General features: G+C 47.9%; 1 protein-coding gene across 2 annotated transcripts; it reads right to left on the bottom strand.

Moving 5' to 3' along the window:
- Window positions 1-642: 642 nt before the first annotated feature.
- Window positions 643-22,458, bottom strand: ehd4 (EH-domain containing 4). Of its 2 annotated transcripts, XM_037072132.1 has the most exons (9): window positions 22,326-22,458; window positions 21,930-22,293; window positions 17,125-17,301; window positions 13,943-14,040; window positions 5,008-5,174; window positions 4,790-4,923; window positions 4,592-4,703; window positions 2,733-2,897; window positions 643-1,431 (listed from the first exon to the last, which is right to left on the bottom strand). In XM_037072132.1, the coding sequence occupies exons 2-9, from the start codon at window positions 22,157-22,159 to the stop codon at window positions 874-876; spliced, it is 1,641 nt and encodes a 546-aa protein (XP_036928027.1). In that variant the 5' UTR covers window positions 22,160-22,293; window positions 22,326-22,458; the 3' UTR covers window positions 643-873. The 2 variants fall into 2 exon arrangements, with proteins under 2 accessions (XP_036928027.1, XP_036928026.1); XM_037072131.1 differs by having other exon boundaries at window positions 21,930-22,420.
- Between the last annotated feature and the right edge of the window lie 378 nt (window positions 22,459-22,836).

Here is a 22,836-nt window from a genome sequence, read left to right as displayed (position 1 = left end):
TCCGACCACCCTGCGAACTCAGCGTCCTGGTTCTGAGACTGATGGACCGGCTGAGTGAACGCTCACTGGTCCAAACGTGGAAGTGAAGACGACTCTGCAGCTCGACGCAGGAAGATTTCTCTGATCTGATTCATTTCTGTGATGTGACGTCATTTTAATATTTTATTATATTTTGTTAAAATATAAATATATTGATGCGTCTGTGTGGTTCTTCAGACGCCTTAGAGGGTAAAATATTCAAAGACAAATTTTAAAAAGTTATTTTTATATATATATATATATATATATATATATATATATATATATATATATATATATATATATATATATATATATATATATATGTATATGCTTAATGGTGTAAAAAATTCCAGAATGAAACTTTTTTCTGAAGAAAAGTTTTAAATCTCTTTCATAAAATAAACTCGTGGGTGTTTCAGTTTGGACAGAAAACTCAAGAGACGCTCATGCAGCTTACAGGAAATCAGATCAGAGATCAGTTTGACCCGAGCGGCGCATCAGGAGGGAAACAAGGCAGGAAATTGGCTCAATATTAAGATACTGCTGAATAAAAGTGAAGGCAGAATTAGTAACATATCAAGCGATATTACATGTTTTTCTTCTTCTTTGGTGCTTTAAAGGCAACTACAATATATAAAACCTTACCAAAATAAAAGCATGTCCTCAGTCCCTGTTTGTTTGTGTGATTTTCACATGTGATTATTTAATGATGGTTGAAGATCATCTTGGTGGCGAGCTCCTCCTCCTGTGTTCATCCTGAACTCCAACCTTTGACCTTCTACTTGCTGATTGGTTCTCATGTTAGTCTGAACATCAGCTGCAGAATCGTCCTCTCGCCGCCCTGTCGGCGCTCTAGTCCTCGCTGTGGTTGTACAGGGCGTCTGCAGTGGGGTTTTTGCGGTGGGACGGGGGCACCAGGTGGTCGGGCAGCTCGGTGGGCAGCTCATAGCCCTCCAGTTTGATCTTGATGAGGTGCTGAGCGAGCGCGAACTCCTCGTCGTCCAGCATGCCGTCGTGGTCGCAGTCGGCCAGCTTCCAGATCTTCCCCAGCACGTTGTTGGGCAGCCGCGAGTTCATCATCTCCTTCTTGGCGTTGACGCCAGTGATCTTGCCGTTGACGGGCATCAGCATGTAGAAGAGCTCGTCGTAGCGGTGCTTCTCGCGGCTGACGATCCAGTCCTCGGCGTCCGCCCCGGCGCTGATGCCCTCGCCGTAGCCGTGACCGAAGGGCCCGTCCTGGGAGCCCTCGAAGGCGCCGCCGGACACCATGGCTGGCGGCACCTTCGACTCCTCCTCCCGGATCATTGTCATCAGAACGGCGATCTTTGTGGCCAACATCTTGTCCACGGACTCGATCAGCTTCATCTTCAGAGACGGGAACTTGTTGAAGTCGTAGTGCTGCAGCATGTCCTGCAGGAGAGACACACAGTCAGCTCAGAAACATCCTGACCAACCTGCTCGCCACCAAACACATGTTCATGTTCTCTGCTCTGATTGGTTGTTTCTTTGCTTGTATTTAGAGAAAGGTTGTTTGTTTGTAAAGAGACGTGTTTGTTGCAGTTCCTGCTGGTCACAGACAGAGGGCGATAAAACCCAGAGTCAAACAAAAACTGACCTCAGAGCAAGTCAGAGTCCGAACTTAAATCTTTACAATGTTAATGTGGTAATAATACAAAGTGTCTCCATCAGATGAGGTCCCACAACACTGTGTGAAGACAGAGAGGTGGCAGGGTCCGCCACATAAACACAGTGCAACAGTATGAAGTGTGTTTTCCTTTAAGGTCAGTTTGTTTGTTCAGTCATGAACACAAAGAGAGTTTATGATCTGGTTTGTTCAGGCAGAAGAAATTCAGCCAATGAGAATCTTTCTCTGCTCATTAAAAAAATACAAAAAATAAAATCAGTGCAGGATGACATCACAGGTGAATGAACCTGATTGGCTGAAGCACTGAAGGCACAAGTGATGAACTGAACTGAGTCAAACCTCCTGTTTTCTTTCTGCAGCTGGACAGAAAGTCTGTGATGACCTCTGACCTCTGAGGAACACAACACAGGAGGACACTACACAACGTGTGTGTGTGTGTGTGTGTGTGTGTGTGTGTGTGTGTGTGTGTGTGTGTGTGTGTGTGTGTGTGTGTGTGTGTGTCCTGAGGGCTCACATCTCACCAGGGAACTGAAAAATGTGAAACATCCTCTCTCGCCAATAATCCAATAAATGCAAGTGTAGCTGGGGAACACACACACACACACACACACACACACACACCTGCAGTGCAGTATCTCTACAGGCCTCACACAGCTGCAGAGTGTGTGTGTGTGTGTGTGTGTGTGTGTGTGTGTTCCTCTCTGACATCAGTAAAGCTCAGTAATGTGTTTACTGTCATCTGCAGATCAGTTTGTTCTCAGACAAACGTGACGTAAATCTGCACTGTCACTTTCAAGGTTCCCACACCGTCTGAAACAACAACTTCAAGGACTTTTCAAAGACTTTCCAGGCCTGATTCCCCATCAGAATAACTTGAAAGTTTCAATATGTAAACATTTGAGATGGAAACATTCAAAACTTCACAGAAATCAAACAGCTGTGGCGTCATCACATCTGTGTATTAGAAGAGATGGCCACTGACGTTAGCATGCTATCTGCATGCACGGCTAACTGAGCTAACTGACTAACAGCATCTGATGATGTCACTTCCTGTCAGTGTCCGTACCTGCATCTTGGTGACGTTGGGGAAGTCTCCGGGGCTGATGTGGTGCTCCCTCTGCAGGATGGTGTAGATCTCCGGCAGCCTCATGATCAGCTCCTCCTTCTTCTTCTCCCGGCCGAACAGAGACGGCATCTCCTTCTTCAGGTAGCTCACGATGTAGGCGTGCACCTGCAGGAGGGGGAGGAGTCACGTGGTGAAGTCAAAATGGAGTCAGCACCAAAAAGAAAAAGCACAACGGAACTCTGGAGTATGAAAAGATGAACTGTAGGAAGTACGGAGAGCTGGAGTGTCTCATACATGAATGATCTCAACATGTTTCCTCTTGTTTACATACAATATGTAACTGATGAGGGCGGAGAGAGAAACAGGAGACGGAGCGACGCCGGGTCAGAGGGGAAACTACACCGCTGCACAGGGATGAGGAGGAGGAGGAGGAGGAAGGAATGCAGGAGGGCAGAGAGCCATCAATCCCTCATAACGGCCCACGGCATCATGGGAGGTGGAAGGAAGGAAGGAAGGGAGGGAGGAGGAGGAGGAGGGGGGCGTCTGAGCACATCAGAGTCATTAATCAATAGTTAATACTGAAGGAGGAAAAACAGAAATACGCTCTGACAGACGAGAGGAAGGTCAGAGTGTCCACACGTCAACACCGAGGATTTAAAAAGAAAGATTCTGTTTGTTGACTGAAAGTTGTTCAGCTCGAGCTTCAACAGAACTTCACCAGAACTTTGCCAGAACTCCTCCGTGTTCTGCTGCGTGTCCTGTCACAGTTACATTCTGCATGTATGAAGGGGATTATCTTGACTTTGTAATTTATTATGAATCAACACAAGATGTGTCTTTCTTAACAAAGTGTAAGAGGGAGGTGCAGGAGGTGCAGGAGGTGCAGGAGGTGCAGGAGGTGGAGGAGGTGCAGGAGGTGGAGGAGGTGCAGGAGGTGCAGGAGGTGCAGGAGGTGGAGGAGGTGCAGGAGGTGCAGGAGGTGCAGGAGGTGCAGGAGGTGGAGGAGGTGCAGGAGGTGCAGGAGGTGCAGGAGGTGGAGGAGGTGCAGGAGGTGCAGGAGGTGCAGGAGGTGCAGGAGGTGGAGGAGGTGCAGGAGGTGCAGGAGGTGCAGGAGGTGGAGGAGGTGCAGGAGGTGCAGGAGGTGGAGGAGGTGGAGGAAGTGATGTCAGCAGAGCTTCAGAGTGGAAAACAACCATCACTCCTCGATGAAAAGAAGGAAGGTTTCCTGAAGGAAGTTGTTTTTCTTCAGGAACTAAAACAACAGAAACGTTGGCCACCTCCTCCTTCACCTCCTCCTTCACCTCCTCCTTCACCCTCTGAACATCAAACACACATTCAACCTGAGTTCTGATTTATTGGTTGACAGAAGCTTCCAGAACCGGACCTCACGTGTTGGGTCCAAACACAGCTCCAGGATCAGCGATGAAGCGTCTCTGAGTTTGAGATTAACATTTGATTTCCACTGAATCTGACTCTCGTCTCACTTCTGCTTCTTAATTCTCAGAAAGCAGAAGCTTCTCTGCTTCCTGTGTCCTGCTTTTCAAAATAAAAGTCAATACTGAATGTTTATCAGACTGAGTGAAGACTGTGGATTCAGGGATTAGTTAATCTGACAGCAAACAGAAGAGCTGTGCTTTGATTTTCTCTTCTGAGGAGCGAGCTAACAGTTTCCCTTCACTTCCAGTCTTTGTGCTAAGCTAAGCTAACACATCCAGAGGCCCCTCTCTGACTCCCATCTCAGTTCTCCACAGTGATCACGTTTCTGTCCGGGACACTCAACCAAACATTCCAGGACCAAACTAAACATCACGGTGGCCTCAGCGTTAACTCCAAACACAACGTGTCATTTCCTGTCTCACCTTAGCGAGCCGCGCTCTCTTGATGAGGTCGTTGAGTTTACGCAGCGCTGCGTTTCTCGGGAGACTCTGGATGTCCTTGAAGAGGTCCTGAGACTCCGCCTCGAACAGACGCCTGAGGAGGAGGAAGTGGACGAGTGAGTAAATCAATCAATCAATCAATCAATCAATCAATCAATAAACAGTCCTCCGTCCTCTGACCTGTTCTCACTGTTCTGCAGCGGTTTGGCCCAGAAGGAGCCCAGGTAAACTCTCACCACCTCTGGAGTGTTGATCACCTTCCCCAGCGACCACATGAGGGCGCCGTACACTCGCATCAGCTGCTGCGTGTCCACCTGCGCGCACAGGTGAGGAAGAGGAGGTCAGTTTATCTTTCTGATGACGATGAAGCCGTCTGCTCCTCGTCCTGCCAGTCTCACCTGGTCGGCCTTGTTGAGGACGACGCGGATCTTGTCGTCTTGACCTTTGAAGGCTTTGATGGCCTCGGAGAACTCGTCAGAGATGTCCAGCTTGTGAGCGTCGAACAGCAGAATGATCCGATCCACCCGCTCGCCGAACCAGCGCAGCACCTCCGCAAAGTCATAGCCTGCAGACACACCATCATCATCATCATCTTCATCATCATCATCACCATCACCTTCATCACCATCATCACCACCATCATCATCATCACCATCATCTTCATCATCACCACCATCATCATCATCACCATCATCACCACCATCATCATCATCATCATCATCATCATCACCATCATCATCATCATCATCATCATCATCTTCATCATCATCATCACCATCACCTTCATCACCATCACCACCATCATCATCATCATCACCTTCATCACCATCATCATCTTCATCATCATCATCATCATCACCATCATCTTCATCATCATCATCACCATCATCATCATCATCACCACCATCATCATCATCACCATCATCACCATCATCACCATCATCATCATCACCATCATCACCATCATCACCATCATCATCAGCATCTTAAGTCAGTTTTTGTCTCGTCTTTGTGAGCAGGACTTTGACTGCAGACCCACATCGGTCTGCGATTGCAGTTATTGTTGTTCTTCAGAACTAATGATCAGTTATCGGCCATAAAGAAAACATATCAGCTGATCCCTAAAACTAAAATTAACAGAAATAAAGAGATAAAACTGTTGCTGATGAACCATCATGTTTTATACATCAGGTCCATTAATGAGTAACTGATGAAGGTGATTATCAGTTAAACACTAATTAAAGTTTACATCCCTCGTTGCAGCCAAACAAGAACCACATGGACTCAGATCGTCCAGAGAAGCTGAACATCGTCAGTTTGTGTTGAAACTCTTCTCGGGTGAAGCGACCGCTCGCCACATTCACCCGCTCTGAGGAAAACGTTGCACAAACGCTTGATTTCTGCAGCTTCACCAGCAGGTTTCATCATATTTCAACAAGAGAGGATTTTACATCACATCTGCTGTGTCACACACACACACACACACACACACACACACACACACGGCGTGTGTGTGTGTGTGTGTGTGTGTGTGTGTGTGTGTGTGTGTAAAGCGATCTGTGGCAGTCGGGTGTGGCTGCTCTTAAACTGGGCGACACTCGGCTGTGAACTGGAAACCAAACAGAGACAAAAGCTTTAAGACTTCAGCAGGAAAACTCCAACAAAGAAGGAGAGTATTACTCCACTCTGCTCTGCTGTATCCGATTACTCTCTACTCTCTTAGATTTCTAGTGATGAGTGTCAGAGGAAACCAGCCGGCCGACAGCTTGTTTTTACAAAATATTAATATAAAGAGTCGCGGTCAGTGAAAACTGGCTTCAAAGCCCAGCACTCCTCCTCGGGGGCCTGACACGCTCACTTCCTGGAGTCCTGTCATGGCTGTGAGGTTGCCGGGCAACCAGCAGAGAGACAGCTGAGAGGAAAATGATCTGAAGAATGAGACGTCGCAAATAAAACCAAATCTGTACAACAGAGAGACAAACAAACCTCCACTCTTCCTTCTGACGCACGCTGCTGTTTGTCCAGCTGTTAAAGGTCACCTTTAAAACACACAGTTTACACTGCACACACACACACACACACACACACACACACACACACACTTGTCTGAGTGTACATACAACAGTATAGATCACAACCACACACACACACACACACACACCCTCAGCAAACACTGCCGTCCACCTTGTCGTCACACACACATCCGTACCACATTTGAGCTTCCCATCATGAGTGTGTGGTCACAAAATGGCCGCACACTCATGACGGTCTCAAGACGGTCTACTGACATGTAACGTCACCCTGACAGGCTGCATCACAACATGTTCACTGCTCAGGTGCTTGAAGGACAGAAAAAAGTCCAAGAGGTCCAAAGTTGTGATGTAACGAACACGTTAGATGTAAACAGGACGGGCTGGAGTAAGAAGGTGTGTGATGCAGTGTGTGTGTGTCGTGTTGTGGGAGGAGCCTGGTGAGGCTGTGTGCTGAGGGTGGTGAGCCGGTTCTGACTCTGTTGGACTTCTTCCAGCCTGAAATCGTCTCTTCATGAATAAAAGATGTGTGATGGTGTCAGCAGAAAGCGTCCGACGGCTTCAGGTTTCACCTGCAGGTTCAGGTGATGTTCCTGGAGACAGCACAGGGTAAATACAGACATCAGCTGCCTCATCAAGGCTGATCAGAGAACAGCTGACCAGAGAACAGCTGACCAGAGAACAGCTGACCAGAGAACAGCTGACCAGAGAACAGCTGAGAGACGCAGTCAGAGACTCTCCTGCTGAGAGTTCCTCTGATACGAGCTGGAACTGTTCTCTGTGATTACTGCACATGTTCCACTTCCTGTTCAGAGGGAAACGACCTTCAGACTAACAATACTGCTTCCTCTTCAGAGCTTTAACTCGCCGTATTTATGTCTTGGAAAGAACGTGTGCAGAGTTCAACAGAGGAAACCTGAGAGAGAGAGAATGGAGGCTGTGAGGTGTTGGAGGAGAGTTACTGTTCAGCTCGCATGGCAGCAGAAAGAAACAACAAGACAATGAAAACAGCCTCACAGAGGACAGAGGACAGAGGACAGAGGAGAGAGGACAGAGGAGAGAGGAGAGAGGACAGAGGAGAGAGGACAGAGGACAGAGGAGAGAGGACAGAGGAGAGAGGACAGAGGACAGAGGACAGAGGACAGAGGAGAGAGGACAGAGGAGAGAGGAGAGAGGACAGAGGACAGAGGAGAGAGGAGAGAGGACAGAGGACAGAGGAGAGAGGACAGAGGACAGAGGACAGAGGACAGAGGACAGAGGACAGAGGAGAGAGGAGAGAGGACAGAGGACAGAGGACAGAGGACAGAGGAGAGAGGAGAGAGGACAGAGGAGAGAGGACAGAGGAGAGAGGAGAGAGGACAGAGGACAGAGGAGAGAGGACAGAGGACAGAGGACAGAGGAGAGAGGAGAGAGGACAGAGGAGAGAGGACAGAGGACAGAGGAGAGAGGACAGAGGACAGAGGACAGAGGAGAGAGGACAGAGGAGAGAGGACAGAGGACAGAGGACAGAGGACAGAGGAGAGAGGAGAGAGGACAGAGGACAGAGGACAGAGGACAGAGGAGAGAGGACAGAGGACAGAGGACAGAGGAGAGAGGACAGAGGAGAGAGGACAGAGGAGAGAGGAGAGAGGACAGAGGAGAGAGGACAGAGGAGAGAGGAGAGAGGACAGAGGACAGAGGAGAGAGGACAGAGGACAGAGGAGAGAGGACAGAGGAGAGAGGAGAGAGGACAGAGGACAGAGGAGAGAGGACAGAGGACAGAGGACAGAGGACAGAGGACAGAGGAGAGAGGACAGAGGAGAGAGGAGAGAGGAGAGAGGACAGAGGACAGAGGAGAGAGGACAGAGGACAGAGGACAGAGGAGAGAGGAGAGAGGAGAGAGGACAGAGGAGAGAGGACAGAGGACAGAGGACAGAGGAGAGAGGACAGAGGACAGAGGAGAGAGGACAGAGGAGAGAGGAGAGAGGAGAGAGGACAGAGGACAGAGGAGAGAGGACAGAGGACAGAGGACAGAGGACAGAGGAGAGAGGAGAGAGGACAGAGGAGAGAGGACAGAGGACAGAGGACAGAGGAGAGAGGACAGAGGACAGAGGACAGAGGAGAGAGGAGAGAGGACAGAGGACAGAGGACAGAGGAGAGAGGAGAGAGGACAGAGGAGAGAGGACAGAGGACAGAGGAGAGAGGAGAGAGGACAGAGGACAGAGGACAGAGGAGAGAGGACAGAGGACAGAGGAGAGAGGACAGAGGACAGACGACAGAGGAGCGAGGACAGAGGGGAGAGGAGAGAGGACAGAGGAGAGAGGACAGAGGAGAGAGGAGAGAGGACAGAGGAGAGAGGAGAGAGGACAGAGGACAGAGGACAGAGGACAGAGGAGAGAGGACAGAGGACAGAGGAGAGAGGACAGAGGACAGAGGACAGAGGACAGAGGACAGAGGACAGAGGAGAGAGGACAGAGGACAGAGGAGAGAGGACAGAGGAGAGAGGACAGAGGACAGAGGACAGAGGACAGAGGAGAGAGGACAGAGGAGAGAGGACAGAGGAGAGAGGAGAGAGGACAGAGGAGAGAGGAGAGAGGACAGAGGAGAGAGGACAGAGGACAGAGGAGAGAGGACAGAGGACAGAGGACAGAGGAGAGAGGACAGAGGACAGAGGAGAGAGGACAGAGGAGAGAGGACAGAGGAGAGAGGACAGAGGACAGAGGACAGAGGACAGAGGAGAGAGGACAGAGGACAGAGGACAGAGGAGAGAGGACAGAGGACAGAGGAGAGAGGACAGAGGACAGAGGACAGAGGACAGAGGAGAGAGGAGAGAGGACAGAGGACAGAGGACAGAGGAGAGAGGAGAGAGGAGAGAGGACAGAGGAGAGAGGAGAGAGGAGAGAGGACAGAGGACAGAGGAGAGAGGACAGAGGACAGAGGACAGAGGACAGAGGAGAGAGGAGAGAGGACAGAGGAGAGAGGACAGAGGACAGAGGAGAGAGGACAGAGGAGAGAGGACAGAGGACAGAGGACAGAGGAGAGAGGACAGAGGAGAGAGGAGAGAGGACAGAGGAGAGAGGAGAGAGGACAGAGGACAGAGGAGAGAGGACAGAGGAGAGAGGACAGAGGAGAGAGGACAGAGGACAGAGGAGAGAGGACAGAGGACAGAGGACAGAGGAGAGAGGAGAGAGGACAGAGGAGAGAGGACAGAGGACAGAGGACAGAGGACAGAGGAGAGAGGACAGAGGACAGAGGACAGAGGAGAGAGGACAGAGGACAGAGGAGAGAGGACAGAGGAGAGAGGACAGAGGACAGAGGAGAGAGGACAGAGGAGAGAGGACAGAGGACAGAGGACAGAGGAGAGAGGAGAGAGGACAGAGGAGAGAGGACAGAGGACAGAGGACAGAGGAGAGAGGACAGAGGACAGAGGAGAGAGGACAGAGGACAGAGGACAGAGGAGAGAGGACAGAGGACAGAGGACAGAGGACAGAGGAGAGAGGACAGAGGACAGAGGACAGAGGACAGAGGAGAGAGGACAGAGGACAGAGGAGAGAGGACAGAGGAGAGAGGACAGAGGACAGAGGAGAGAGGACAGAGGACAGAGGACAGAGGAGAGAGGAGAGAGGAGAGAGGACAGAGGAGAGAGGAGAGAGGACAGAGGAGAGAGGACAGAGGAGAGAGGACAGAGGACAGAGGACAGAGGAGAGAGGAGAGAGGACAGAGGAGAGAGGACAGAGGAGAGAGGAGAGAGGACAGAGGACAGAGGAGAGAGGACAGAGGACAGAGGACAGAGGAGAGAGGAGAGAGGACAGAGGAGAGAGGACAGAGGAGAGAGGAGAGAGGACAGAGGACAGAGGAGAGAGGACAGAGGATGGACACAGAGGCTGCAGAGTCCTTCACCATGTGGACTCGCTGCTCTCAGGCCTGGAAACATCTCAGCCTCCTCTGAGAGGTCATGAGCTGATGTCTGTAAGTGCTTCTTTCATTAATCAATAGATGTTTTAAAACACTGAATTAATTATTCAGTCAGCCTGCAGACGAACTCTAACTGGTCCTGGAAACTCAGTGAGGCCACATCATGTAGTCTGACACGTCCAGGTTCACATTTAATCACAAACACTTCACACATGTTGGAGGAAATATTCAGCTGTCTGGAGGAACAATGTCACTTCTGTGACCTCAGAGTTGAATCTCTCTAATGATGTATGACAAGAATATACAGTTACACTGAGGCGTTTGCCTGTTTGTAAAGTTTGCTGAACTAGGCGGATGTAAAGTGGAAGTGGAGAGCGTTCAGGCTCAGTACAGAGCTGGAGCTTTAGGACGTGGTTAGCTTAGCTTAGCATGAAGACTAGACAAAGGGGGAGCAGCGTGCACGGCTCTGTCCACAGTTCAACTTCGTATTCTACAGAAACGTTGAACTGTTCCTTTAATATAAATTGAACCTGGTCGACACAGAAACTGTCCTCTGTGACCGAGCACTCGTCCTCCTGCTGCAGAGCAGCGACGTCATGTTGGTCACTGAGTTCACTGACTGTCTGATGGCGACGAAGCCGACCCGTGAAACAGAACCCAGGACCGGACTGAGTCAGAGCGATGACGGAGGACAGATTCGGGGGATGAAGGGAGGGATTACTGGCTGAAAGCTTAAAGTAAGAATCAGGTCCAGCAGCGACTCACTGATCCAGAGAGAAGAGGGAGAAATGAAATGAAGAAAAGGGGAGCAACAAACAACACATGGAGGGCATTACAGCTGCAGCCCGTCACCGAGGGGCGGCGTCCTCCCTGCTGACGCTGCAGTCAGACTCCGCCTCTGATGGCGGAGGCCTGGCCGCAGATCAGTCTCAACACGCCAAGCGGGCAAACAGCAGCTCCACCCTGCAGACCATCAGCTGCCAAACATGCAACTGTGACGCCTCCAGGAAACACTTCACAGCTCAGAGACTCACTGCAGACACAGAAACACAATATGTCTTCTGACGAGACCTTCACGAGTCCACACGGTCCTGAATCACTGCTGCCGCCATCAACAACCAGCACAACCTGCGGATCTGAGCTACAGAACCTTCTACCAGATTCAGGTCCAACTCATAAATCTCTCAGTCTGATGTTGAATCAGGCCACCAAACTGTTTCAACTTCACTGGAAGTTTGATGGGATTAAAGAAGTTGAACTGAAGCTGGAGTTCCTAAAAAGAAATAGTATCTTAACTAGAGGGCAGCTGAGAGACGAGGGAGAGACGCAGCGAGGACGAAGCCTCTGAACTGTTTTTATCTCCAGGGAACAAAAACAAGTCAGAATTGTTTCCTTCAGATCGTCGTCACTGATGATGAGGAGCAGAAAGAGTCCAGTCAGCAGGACGCTGCACTAACGTGTCATTCATGTTGAGCTTTAATAGAAGCGTTCATGTGTCATCTGCCGGTACAGCAGAGAGTTCATCCACATCTCCTGCTTCATTCACACTGTGAGACACAAGATCAACATCTGTGATGAGGTCGCTGACAGACGCTGCACAAAACTCAGAGCAGCAACATGAAGGAGCGAAGAAACACAACGTCCCAGAGAGAAACTCAGTGAGGACGATGATGATGAAGAACAGGTGCTCAGAGTAACGGAATGGATTCACACCTGACAACATGTAACACATTCACTCACAGCCATCCTCAAAACACACACACACACACACACACACACACACACAGACTTCATCCAGACTGATGACTGATAATAAATCAGATCAGTAGCTGTGAGCTCACTGAACCTTCAGGTGGAGTTTCATCTGTCAGTGATGCTGCTGACGTCAGCCTGCCTGTGTGTGTGTGTGTGTGTGTGTGTGTGTGTGTGTGTGTGTGTGTGTTGAGTCACAGTTGGCCTGGTGAACGTCTTCAGGAGGAATTCAGCCTCAGCTGAGCAGCTCTAAATGCTTCCAGATGGAGGGAACGCCCCGCCGCCGCTTCCTGTGGCCCTCTGTCCCTCCCTCTAATCCTCCCTCCATCCACCATCCACCCTCCACCCTCCACCCTCCATCCTCCACCCTCCACCCTCCATCCTCCACCCTCACTAAACCCAGTTGAGGCTTTAAACTGATGCTGTCATCCAGGCTGACTCAATACAAGAGCAACAGGGCAGCAGGAGAAGTTTCTGTACAGTACGACACATCAACACCTGCAGACAGGACTGAGGGCAGAAAACTCCTCGCTGCCTGTTTCATTAACAACAATACGATGCTGAATTAAACTTCTGTCATTAAGGACCAGGATTTGGTAGATTCATCAAAATATGTCATAAATGCTTGTAGAGGTGCAAGTGTTACTAGATTAACTGATCAGAAGATGGAAAGAAAATTCATCTCCAATTATTTCCACCATCAACTGATCGTTTCAGTTGAACTACAACTGAGAATCACCGTCACAGCTCAGAGCCGAGCGCCGTCACTGGACCTGACTGACCTGAAAATACATTTCAGCTTTGCTACATTAAAGGAACGTGGAGTTTCTTCATCCACAGTGACACATCTGTAACCGACTGATTTGTGGCGGTTGGCTGATGTGCAGATGTTGATCAGTTTCTCTGGTTTCAGATCCTCAGTTTTAAACTCTGTGGTTCATCAGAGGAAACAGACTGAGAGGCGAAACAGGAAGTGAGAGAAAACAGGGATGAAGAGTTTCACAAGGAGTCGTGTGACAGGACGACTCCGCCCGGCCGTCACGTTTGTCCTGACGGAGGCGTCAGAGGAAAGGTCAGGGGCTCGTTAACGTCTCCAGGGTTCATCCTCTGGGTTCCAGATTTTACTTGAGATCACAACGTTGTTTTCCAGGTGAAAGTGAGACCACGTCTAAATTCAGCATGATTTCCTCCCATCAGATGCTGCAGACACGACCTGCTGACACCGTACTGTGGTAACGTGTCTCTGAAGGTGGAAGTGTGAGACGTTTCTCTTTTACTTGTTCAGAGAAGAATCAGTTCAGCTGAACGTCACACTCATCCAGCTTTACACCACCAGGAGGAATAACGGTACAACACTGAGTCCAGCCAGGCTGAGCTGAACAATGATGGTGCCAGATGAAACGTCAGAGGATCAACAACGAGTTCAGAACTGAGAACGTCCATCCGTCCAATAGCTACTGAGACGTTAAGGTCTGATGATGACATCATCAACACGACCGACTGTTGGCTGATGTGTTCCTGAGTCTGAGTCTGACGATGACGGACTGATCCCAGCAGGCGCACTGCAGACAATATGAGGAAGTGAACCAGTCTCAAGGACTATAACACACACACACACACACACACACACACACACACACACACACACAGCTCTTACCTCTGCTGATTCGTTGTTTCTCTCCAGACAGGATGCCAGGAGTGTCGATGATGCTGATGCTCTGAAGAACCTCATTGGGCATCTGAGAGCAGATGAACCTGAACACACACACACACACACACACACACACACACACACACACACACACACACACACAGGGGAGAGTGAGACAGGTTTCCATCATTTCCTTCCTTCAGACTGTTAACTGAGTCACTCAGGTTTTTGTTTCCCTTCAACCATTTGACTGAGTTTAATTACAGTTAGTCTCCGTCTGATTTGTTCTGCTCATCTATGAGACAGAAGCGGACCAACAGCACGGCTCCCGGTTCTGCTCGCATCCTAATATGAACACAATTCTCAGATCACCAGAACTAATCAGTCCCAGGAGATCATTAATCAGTATGGCGTTGTTGGGTCTGATCGCTCTGACATCATCTTCCTGTTGTGTGCTGTGATGACAGCTCGTCCACAGATCAGACGTGCTGCGGTGAGTGATTATCCAGAACCTCCCGGCTCGCTCTATTGTTCCAGTCAGGAAGGATCCGGCTCGTTTCACAGAGGTGAAGCCGCTCGTCTCTGTTGTGTAATAAACTGGGCGTGATCGTCACAGTGTCGACAGAGTCTGCTGACCTGGAGGAGTTACAGACTGTCGGTGGCTGCTTCTAACTATTCCTGTCATTACCCGTCTATTAATTAATCATATGACACAGACTCAAAGGTCACAACCACAAAACAGCTCAGATAATTAAATATTCTTTCATAATTCAAGAGGGGGCAGAACGTGATCCATCCTGAAGGAAGTTCGATTATGAATCAATCTTTATCTTTCATGATCTTTAATCTGTCTCATTACGAGCAGGACAATAAAACATCAGAGCTGCTGTGTGCAGATTAACATCACTGAGACAAACAGACTCCATGTTTCTACTCAAAGACAGAAAGAAGTTCATGTAGAACATTTGCTGAATGAACAAGAAGGTCCAAATAATGCAGAATGAGTCAGAGACAGAGTTTCACAGAGTTTATAAAGTGTCTCCAACTCAACAACTCACTAAACTGACACATTTGTTAAGGGAGTCTGGGGACTTTCTCCACGGGGACAAAGAAGTCGCCTATATTGTTCCTGTTTAGTGTCTTTGTAACATGTGACATGTTTAGATCAATAACATGTTTCTCTCATAAATGGAGTGTAAATGAAATCAGTAGTCATAAAGTTTGTAAAGTTTCTCCTCATGTAACAATTCTTAAAATCACTACTTTTGTGAATGGAGTCTGGTGATGTTGTGTTACTACTTCAATGGTTAGTGTGTGTCTGTGTGTGTGTCTGTGTGTGACCTCTCTGTCAGCGTGTAATAAATATAAAGTTGAAAGTTAATTTTAGCAGACGTTCTTCAGCCGCTCGAGGCGGGAAAAAACAAAACCGCCGCGCCGACACGTGGTGACGCACACACACTTCCCCTGGAAACAATAACTTATTTTGGTTCCTCCATCACATCAGGACAAGATGGGATTCCTGGTTTAAGGAATGCCAAGGGTACGCACTAACACACCCACCAACACACACACACACACGCGCGCGCACACACACACACGCGCGCGCACACACACAAAGAGTTGGAGGGTTCATTTCCGCGCTGCTGCTCTTAGAAATATTTCTGGACGGAGGAAATACGTTTGGACCCGAGTGTTTTTAGCTAAATTTAAACCCTCAGTAAGAACTGTCAGTTCTGACATGTGTGTGTGTGAGTGTGAGTGTGTGTGTGTGTGTGTGTGTGTGTGTGTGTGTGTGTGTGTGTGTGTGTGTGTGCCTGTATGAGTGTGTGTTTACATGTCAGTCAAGGGGTGGAGAGGTCATTTCCTGGGTTGTGAATGTTTTGAGGAACGCAGTGACAGGAGTGTGAAAAGCTGTGAGGATGAGTGTGTGTGTGTGTGTGTATGTGAGTGTGAGTGTGAGTGTTTGCGTGTGTGCGTGTGTGTGGTTTCACCTCCTGCATCAGATTTCAGCCTCAACATTTAAATGGAGGCGCTGCTGTTCACACTGATAACATCACTGCAGGGCAACACACACCTGTGAGTGTTTGTGGACACAACACACGCACACACACACGCACACACACACACACACACACACACACACACACACACACACACACACACACACACACACACACACACACACACACACACACACACACACACACACACACACACACACACTGGCAGCTGATTATACACTGAAACATGAAGTGATTCCACGTGCTGGATGTCGTTTCCACTTCATTCTATTATTTAAATCTCTTAAACTTCGTCCTCATCGTCTGAACATTCAGACTCAGACGTCTTGAGCTGGTTTGGACCTGATAGACACAACTCAGGGCTTAAACATCATGTTTATGGATAATATTTGGGAAAAGGGACACTCAAACTAACCAATAATCAAAGATAATGAAGTTTCTTGTACATATGTTCATATCTACAGACGATCTGACGTGTCCTGAATGCAGCATCTTCACACAGAAGACAAAGACTCCACATCGACGGATGTTTCAGGTTCAGGATTATCATGAATTCTGTTGAAACTAAACTATAAAGATGAAGCTCTGCAGCTCCGTCATCAGTCATCAGAACAGCAGAGAATAAGAAAACAAAATGGAGCTTCAAACTAAATGTATTAACTGAGTGGAGGTCTGCAGGGCCGGGTGGAGCTCTGAGGTCTAAAATGTCTCGTCAGTCTGCAGCTCGGTGTTTCTCTAAAGTCTCCTCTGAGTTCTGCTTCAATAAAACTCAACCGGCAGCCTTTAAAACGCCGTTGGAACCACAGCTGGACTCCTCGTGGAGCAGAAAAGTTCAGTTTGCTGATGGAAAACAGAGATTTGAAGAAGAAAGAGATGAAACTGATCACTGATCGAGATGACTGATGATCGATTTTCATCTTCGGATCCAGATGTTATAATTGTTTTAGTCTAGTTTTTACCCTGAACTAATTTGATTACTACTGACATGATGGAGGCGGACTGTCACTTGAATCGCAGCCTACAGCGACCACAGCGGACACCAACTAGCTCGTACGTTCAACGCCTGCGTGAGAGGAAATAACTCTCCAGACCAGCAGGAGGCGCTAGTCTGTATTCATCGTGTGTGTGTGAGTGTGTCTGTCTGTGTGTGTGTGTGTGTGTGCGTACCTGTTGAGGAAGGAGTTTCCGAATGCGTTGAGTTTCCTGAAGGGTTTTTTAGGGTCGACCACCAGGGCGTTGCCGGGGACGACGCCCTCGTTCTCGCCGTACATCACCGCGATGAAGCCGTCAGTGGTCGGTTCTGGACCGATCCGCATCCCGGGAAAGTCCTGCTCCAACAGGTACCTGAGGAGAGAGAGAGAGAGAGAGAGGTGGTCAGAGATCTTTGTGTCTCTGTCATGTCATCTGAACATCGTCGACCTCTCACACAGTTTCCCTCGCTAAAGAAAAGTGAGAAAGGAAGGAAGAGATGGAAGACGGCTGCAGCGCCTCTCACTTCCTGTTGCCTCAGAGAGACCTGGACTTCAAAGAGACTGCATCACCACCAAGCCTGTGGGCCCGGAGGACCGAGACCTGCTGTTATCAGACTCTGACTGAGTGAAACGCTGCAGCTCTGAGCCCTGCACCACCACCCTGCACCTCTGAGCCCTGCACCACCACCCTGCACCACCATCCTGCACCTCTGAGCCCTGCACCACCACCCTGCACCACCACCCTGCACCTCTGAGCCCTGCACCACCACCCTGCACCACCACCCTGCACCTCTGAGCCCTGCACCACCACCCTGCACCACCATCCTGCACCTCTGAGCCCTGCACCACCATCCTGCACCACCACCCTGCACCTCTGAGCCCTGCACCACCACCCTGCACCTCTGAGCCCAGCACCACCATCCTGCACCACCATCCTACACCACCACCGTGCACCACCATGGTGAAACATGGGCACAAAATGCACAACTGTTGAAAATCGAGGAACCCTAGACACTAAATCAGGAATAAGATGTGAAACTTTGTTTTAAATCTGGAGAAATAAGAAATATAGGAGAATTGTGACCCTGAGAGGAAACTGGGAGCCTCCCAGGAAAATTGGGAGGGTTGAAGAATCGCTTAACAGCAGCTACATCTAGCAGCAGTTAGCTTTCACAAGGATACAAGACAAAGAAAACAAGATAAGAGTCAAACATGTCAAGACCACAACGAAAGTCACACCAAACTCCATTCAAAAATCTGCATATTTAAGCCCTCTTCTTTGATCTGTTCGATAAAGCAGCTAATTGTTGACCGTTAGCAGGGAACTCTTTAATGCAGAACAGCAGAAGCAGAAGAAGAAGAAGAAGAAGGAGAAGGAAATATGTCGACTCTGCAATTTACTGGCAACCTGTTCCCATGATTCATTGCATTCTTTTCAGTTCCCATGATTCATAGCATTCCTAAGGGCAGGGTGGGGTCTCAAAGTTGTGGAACACACACACACACACACACACACACACAAAGCTGCTGCAGCAACAATCACTCTGCAGCACGTGTGTGTGTGTGTGTGTGTGTGTGTGTGTGTGTGTGTGTGTGTGTGTGTGTGTGTTGGACATAAACTGATTGCAGGTCAGTTCTGCCGCCAAAACTCATTCTGTTAATATCTAATACACACACACTCACACACAATCACACACACCTTCTGCAGACATGAGATAAGCTCAGTGAACTGTTAAATGCAGTGTGATGACCTCAGCTCTAAGCCACTCTCACCACTTGTTTTCTTTCCTTCCAGGCCACCGTACAATTCAACTTTTTTTCTAAGAGATCTGTGGACACACGACACTTGTTGGAGATCAATAATGCAGTGAACCTGGTCCAGCTGCAACGCGCACAGATCCTCTGTGGTTCTATGCTCAGAGTTGTGACTGAGTCAGACGTGTGCAGGTCACAGCTCGTCTGTGCTGTCAGAGCTCCAGCTGAACACTCACAGCAACTCTGCTTCACAGTGCAAACAAAGACAAACTCTCTGACACACTCAACACCCACAGAAATAAAGGTTATATGCAAATGTAGCCATATACCAGTCATGCTCTGTCAGCCAAATTCACCACCAGACTTCATTCATGTGTTTGACATATTGTATGAAGCTCTCCTATGTGTATAGTTTCTGTGTTAAAGTAGAGAGCTTAAAATATGAAGATTTTCATATGAAGTCTGGCTAAAACCTTCTGCAACCGCAGTCATAAAAACTTAAAGTTCAACATGTCAAGACCCAAACAAAAGTCACACCAAACCCCACTGAAAGGTCTGACAACTTAAGCCCCCTCATTTAAAATCTGGTTACAACGCTCTGCCACCACAGTCAAAACATGATGTCAAGACACTAACGAAAGCCATGACAATAGCCATGCCAAATTCCATTGAAAAATCAGACTATTTAAGGTACTCTAAATAGCAAGGTCTGGCCACAAGCTTCTGCCTCCACAGGCCAAAACTCAAAGTTTAAAATGATCCAAAACAAATAAAAACAAGATCAAGGTCTGTTTGTTTTTTCTTAGTCATAACAAACTTCAGTGAAAAATCTGGTGATTTAAGCCTCCGTTCTGGTAGCTGGTAATAGGCATAGAATGAATTGTGAACCACATTGAAAACATGTCACTGTCTTTGACTATACTCCTGCTTTTTGCTTTTTATGAAAGCCAAATTTACTGTAATACCAGATTCATTTGTTTGACTCTTTGTATACTCTGTTTCTTGCGTTTATTTGTTGCTACAAGAGAAAGCTTTAAATAGGCAAATTTTCATATGAAGTCTTGAATTAGATTTCATGGAGGCATTACCGGCCCAAACCCTTAAGTTAAAAACCCAAATATAGTTGGTTTACAATTACATGACACTCTCACTGGAGAAGCTGGAGCCAGAGTGATTACATGTTGAATCACCTCAACAATAAACCAAACTGATGAATTGTTTTGTTTTGTTTTTTTGCATCTTAAATCCACCAGATCGGTGAACAACAGTGAGGAGAGAACACACACCACTGGTATCATATTTCATCTTCTGCTTCCTCAACAAGACAGACCAGCCTTCAGAATCAATCAATCACCCTCAGCACCAAAACAGGATGTGATGTCACAGGTCTGATTGAGTAATCAGGAAATAAAGTATTAACAGAGTGATGTAAACAGTCTGAGAGAGAGGCTGGAAACTGATGACATGCAACTACAACTGTGACTCTGTTGCTGCTGTATGCATTCGGGGTGTGTGTGTGTGTGTGTGTGTGTGTGTGTGTGTGTGTGTGTGTGTGTGTGTGTGTGTGTGTGTGTGTGTGTGTGTGTGTGTCTGGCAGTGTGTGTGATCAGCTCTTTAACTTGTGACACATGCCAGCCTCAAGGATTTTAAGGGTCATGAGTCCTACATGAGACTTTTATGAATAAAAAGATATTTTAACTGGTTTGTGTGGAAGAATCATTCACATGAATGTTTGAATGACAGTTATAATAATAATAATATTCATTCATTCATTCATTCATTCATTCATTCATTCATTCATCCAACACTCATTCATTTGTACGCACACTTCTGAGGTGATTCGAAGACTAATCTAAGTGTAAACATACAAATGATCTGAAACAAATTTTTATCACATTATGTCGCTGTGGCCATTTTCTTCAAAACACATCCAAAAAATAATTACTAACATAGTCAGATTTCACAAGAATATGGTGGAAACAACAAATATAAACTGTATCTGTCACTTTTTACAATAAATATAACACTGGATATTACTTTCAGCTTGCCGAGATTAAATACCATGCCAAACTCCATTAGAAAAACACCTAATTTAAGACCTTTTGTTGTTGGGCTAGGCTTTGCACACTTTAATGACAGACTCAAGACATTTTTGATCTACTTGTGGTTCACGCTTCACCTCAGCATTAACCCAAGTCACTAAGCAATCGGGGATTGGTCTCAAGGTCTCTGCATTCCACAACTAAGCACCAAGTTGATTCCTCGCTGACATTGAGAACCTAATCACACTCTGCTACTTTACAGACGTTCCATCCCATCAGATCTACTGTGGTGGATTTTATATCAACAGAACTAACAACAAAACATGAGACATTTATTTCACATGTTAGATTACATGCTTCCTCTTCTGCATCCTCATCTATAATCTTGAGAGCCTTTCCATATGCGGTCTGGTACTGAGACAGTGTAGGGGGCCTTATAATAATAATGGTGACTTTGCAGTAGTATTACTAGGCTCACACGCGCCCCAGCAGGTGGTGGTTGGTACCTGGTGAAGGTGGTTTTTCAGGTGGAGTACTGGCTGACCAGCAGCACCACGAGGTTTGTTTTAGCTTACAAAGATTTTATACTGTCAACACTCTTAAGGAAAATCCATGCCAAACTCCATTAGAAAAGTGACCCATTTAAGACACTTTGCTGTTTGGCCAAGCTTTGCACATTGTAAAGATAGACTCAAGACTTGATGTGTTTACTAAGCGTACAGTCTTCACTTCTGCATACACCGGAACCACCAAACTTATGGGGATTACATGAGATCTCAAGTTGTTTGCGTTACTTCCACTGCTTCCTTCTTCAAATAAGCACCGAGGTGATTGCCAGCCGACATTGAGAACCAAATAACACTGAGGCATTTCAGATGGACTCATCCAGAACAGATGGACTCTGGTGGTTTTTATGTAAACCGAATTTACAACCAAACACCACACATTAATAAGACATCTCACATTGCGCGCTGCCTCTTCTGTATCCACCTCTATCATCTCGGGAACCTTAAATATGAGGATTTCCCTGTGAGGCCTGGTGTTGACACAGTGCAGGGGGTGTAAACAGATTTTAACACCTGATAAAGGTGGTTTAAGCACATGTGGTGCGGCTCTCTGCGCTCCCAGCACACTTTACAACTATTAACGGTGATTATACACGCAGGCTCACACACGCCCAGCGGGTGGAGGAGGAGGTTGGTACCTGATGAAGGTGGTTTTCCCGGTGGAGTACTGGCCCACCAGCAGCACCATGGGCTTGCTCTGGAAGTCGGCCGGCTCCAGGGCCGGAGAGTGGAAGTCATGGAAGAGGTATGTCTCCTCCAGCGGCAGCAGCTTCTTGGTGTACAGAGTCTGCAGTCCCTCCGTCACCGTCTGGTACATCTCTCCCTCCTTGTTGCGTCCACCTTGCTCCTTGTTCACCCAGCTGAACATCCTGATCGGCCGCTCCGCTCCAACTTCCCTGTTTCGATATTTCCAAATGTTCCGGCTGAAAACAGGCTGCTGCTCGCTCAGCGCGTCCTTCAGGCTGACCGGGGGAGTGTGTGGATGTGTGTGTGTATATATGTGTGTGTGTATATATGTGTGTGTGTGTATATATGTGTGTGTGTGCGTATATGTGTGTGTGTTTGGCACCTGGGAGTCTCGGCTGCTGTGAACACACTGCCCCCTCTGTGTGTGTGTGTGTGTGTGTGTGTGTGTGTGTGTGTGTGTGTGTGTGACTGGGTGTGACGGTGTGTTTGTGGTGATGTGACCGCTGCTGGTGCGCCTACCTGGGGGCACCGCCCTTCCCGCAGTGACGCAGCATGGAACACACACACACACACGCACACACACACACACACACACACACACACACGCACGCACACGTTTGTTTATTATTAGAAACACAGACTGACTGTGGAGTCTCTGAATATGTCACAGTTTCAAAAGTTGGCAGATTGTGGATGGAGTTCTGAATGGACATCACTCGTGTATTTCTCAAACATCTCTGAATGACTTTGTGTTTTCAAAGCTCGTGTCTTCCTCAGAGTCTGGAGTTGTTATCTGCCTGTAGTTTTTACATATTACAGTCTTGACTCTTGGCGCCGTCAACTGACAGATTTGGCAGT

This window comes from Acanthopagrus latus, chromosome 16 (genome assembly GCF_904848185.1).
Source record: "Acanthopagrus latus isolate v.2019 chromosome 16, fAcaLat1.1, whole genome shotgun sequence".
NCBI classification, from domain to species: Eukaryota; Metazoa; Chordata; class Actinopteri; order Spariformes; family Sparidae; genus Acanthopagrus; species Acanthopagrus latus.
This window is presented reverse-complemented; position numbering and strand designations above follow the sequence as displayed.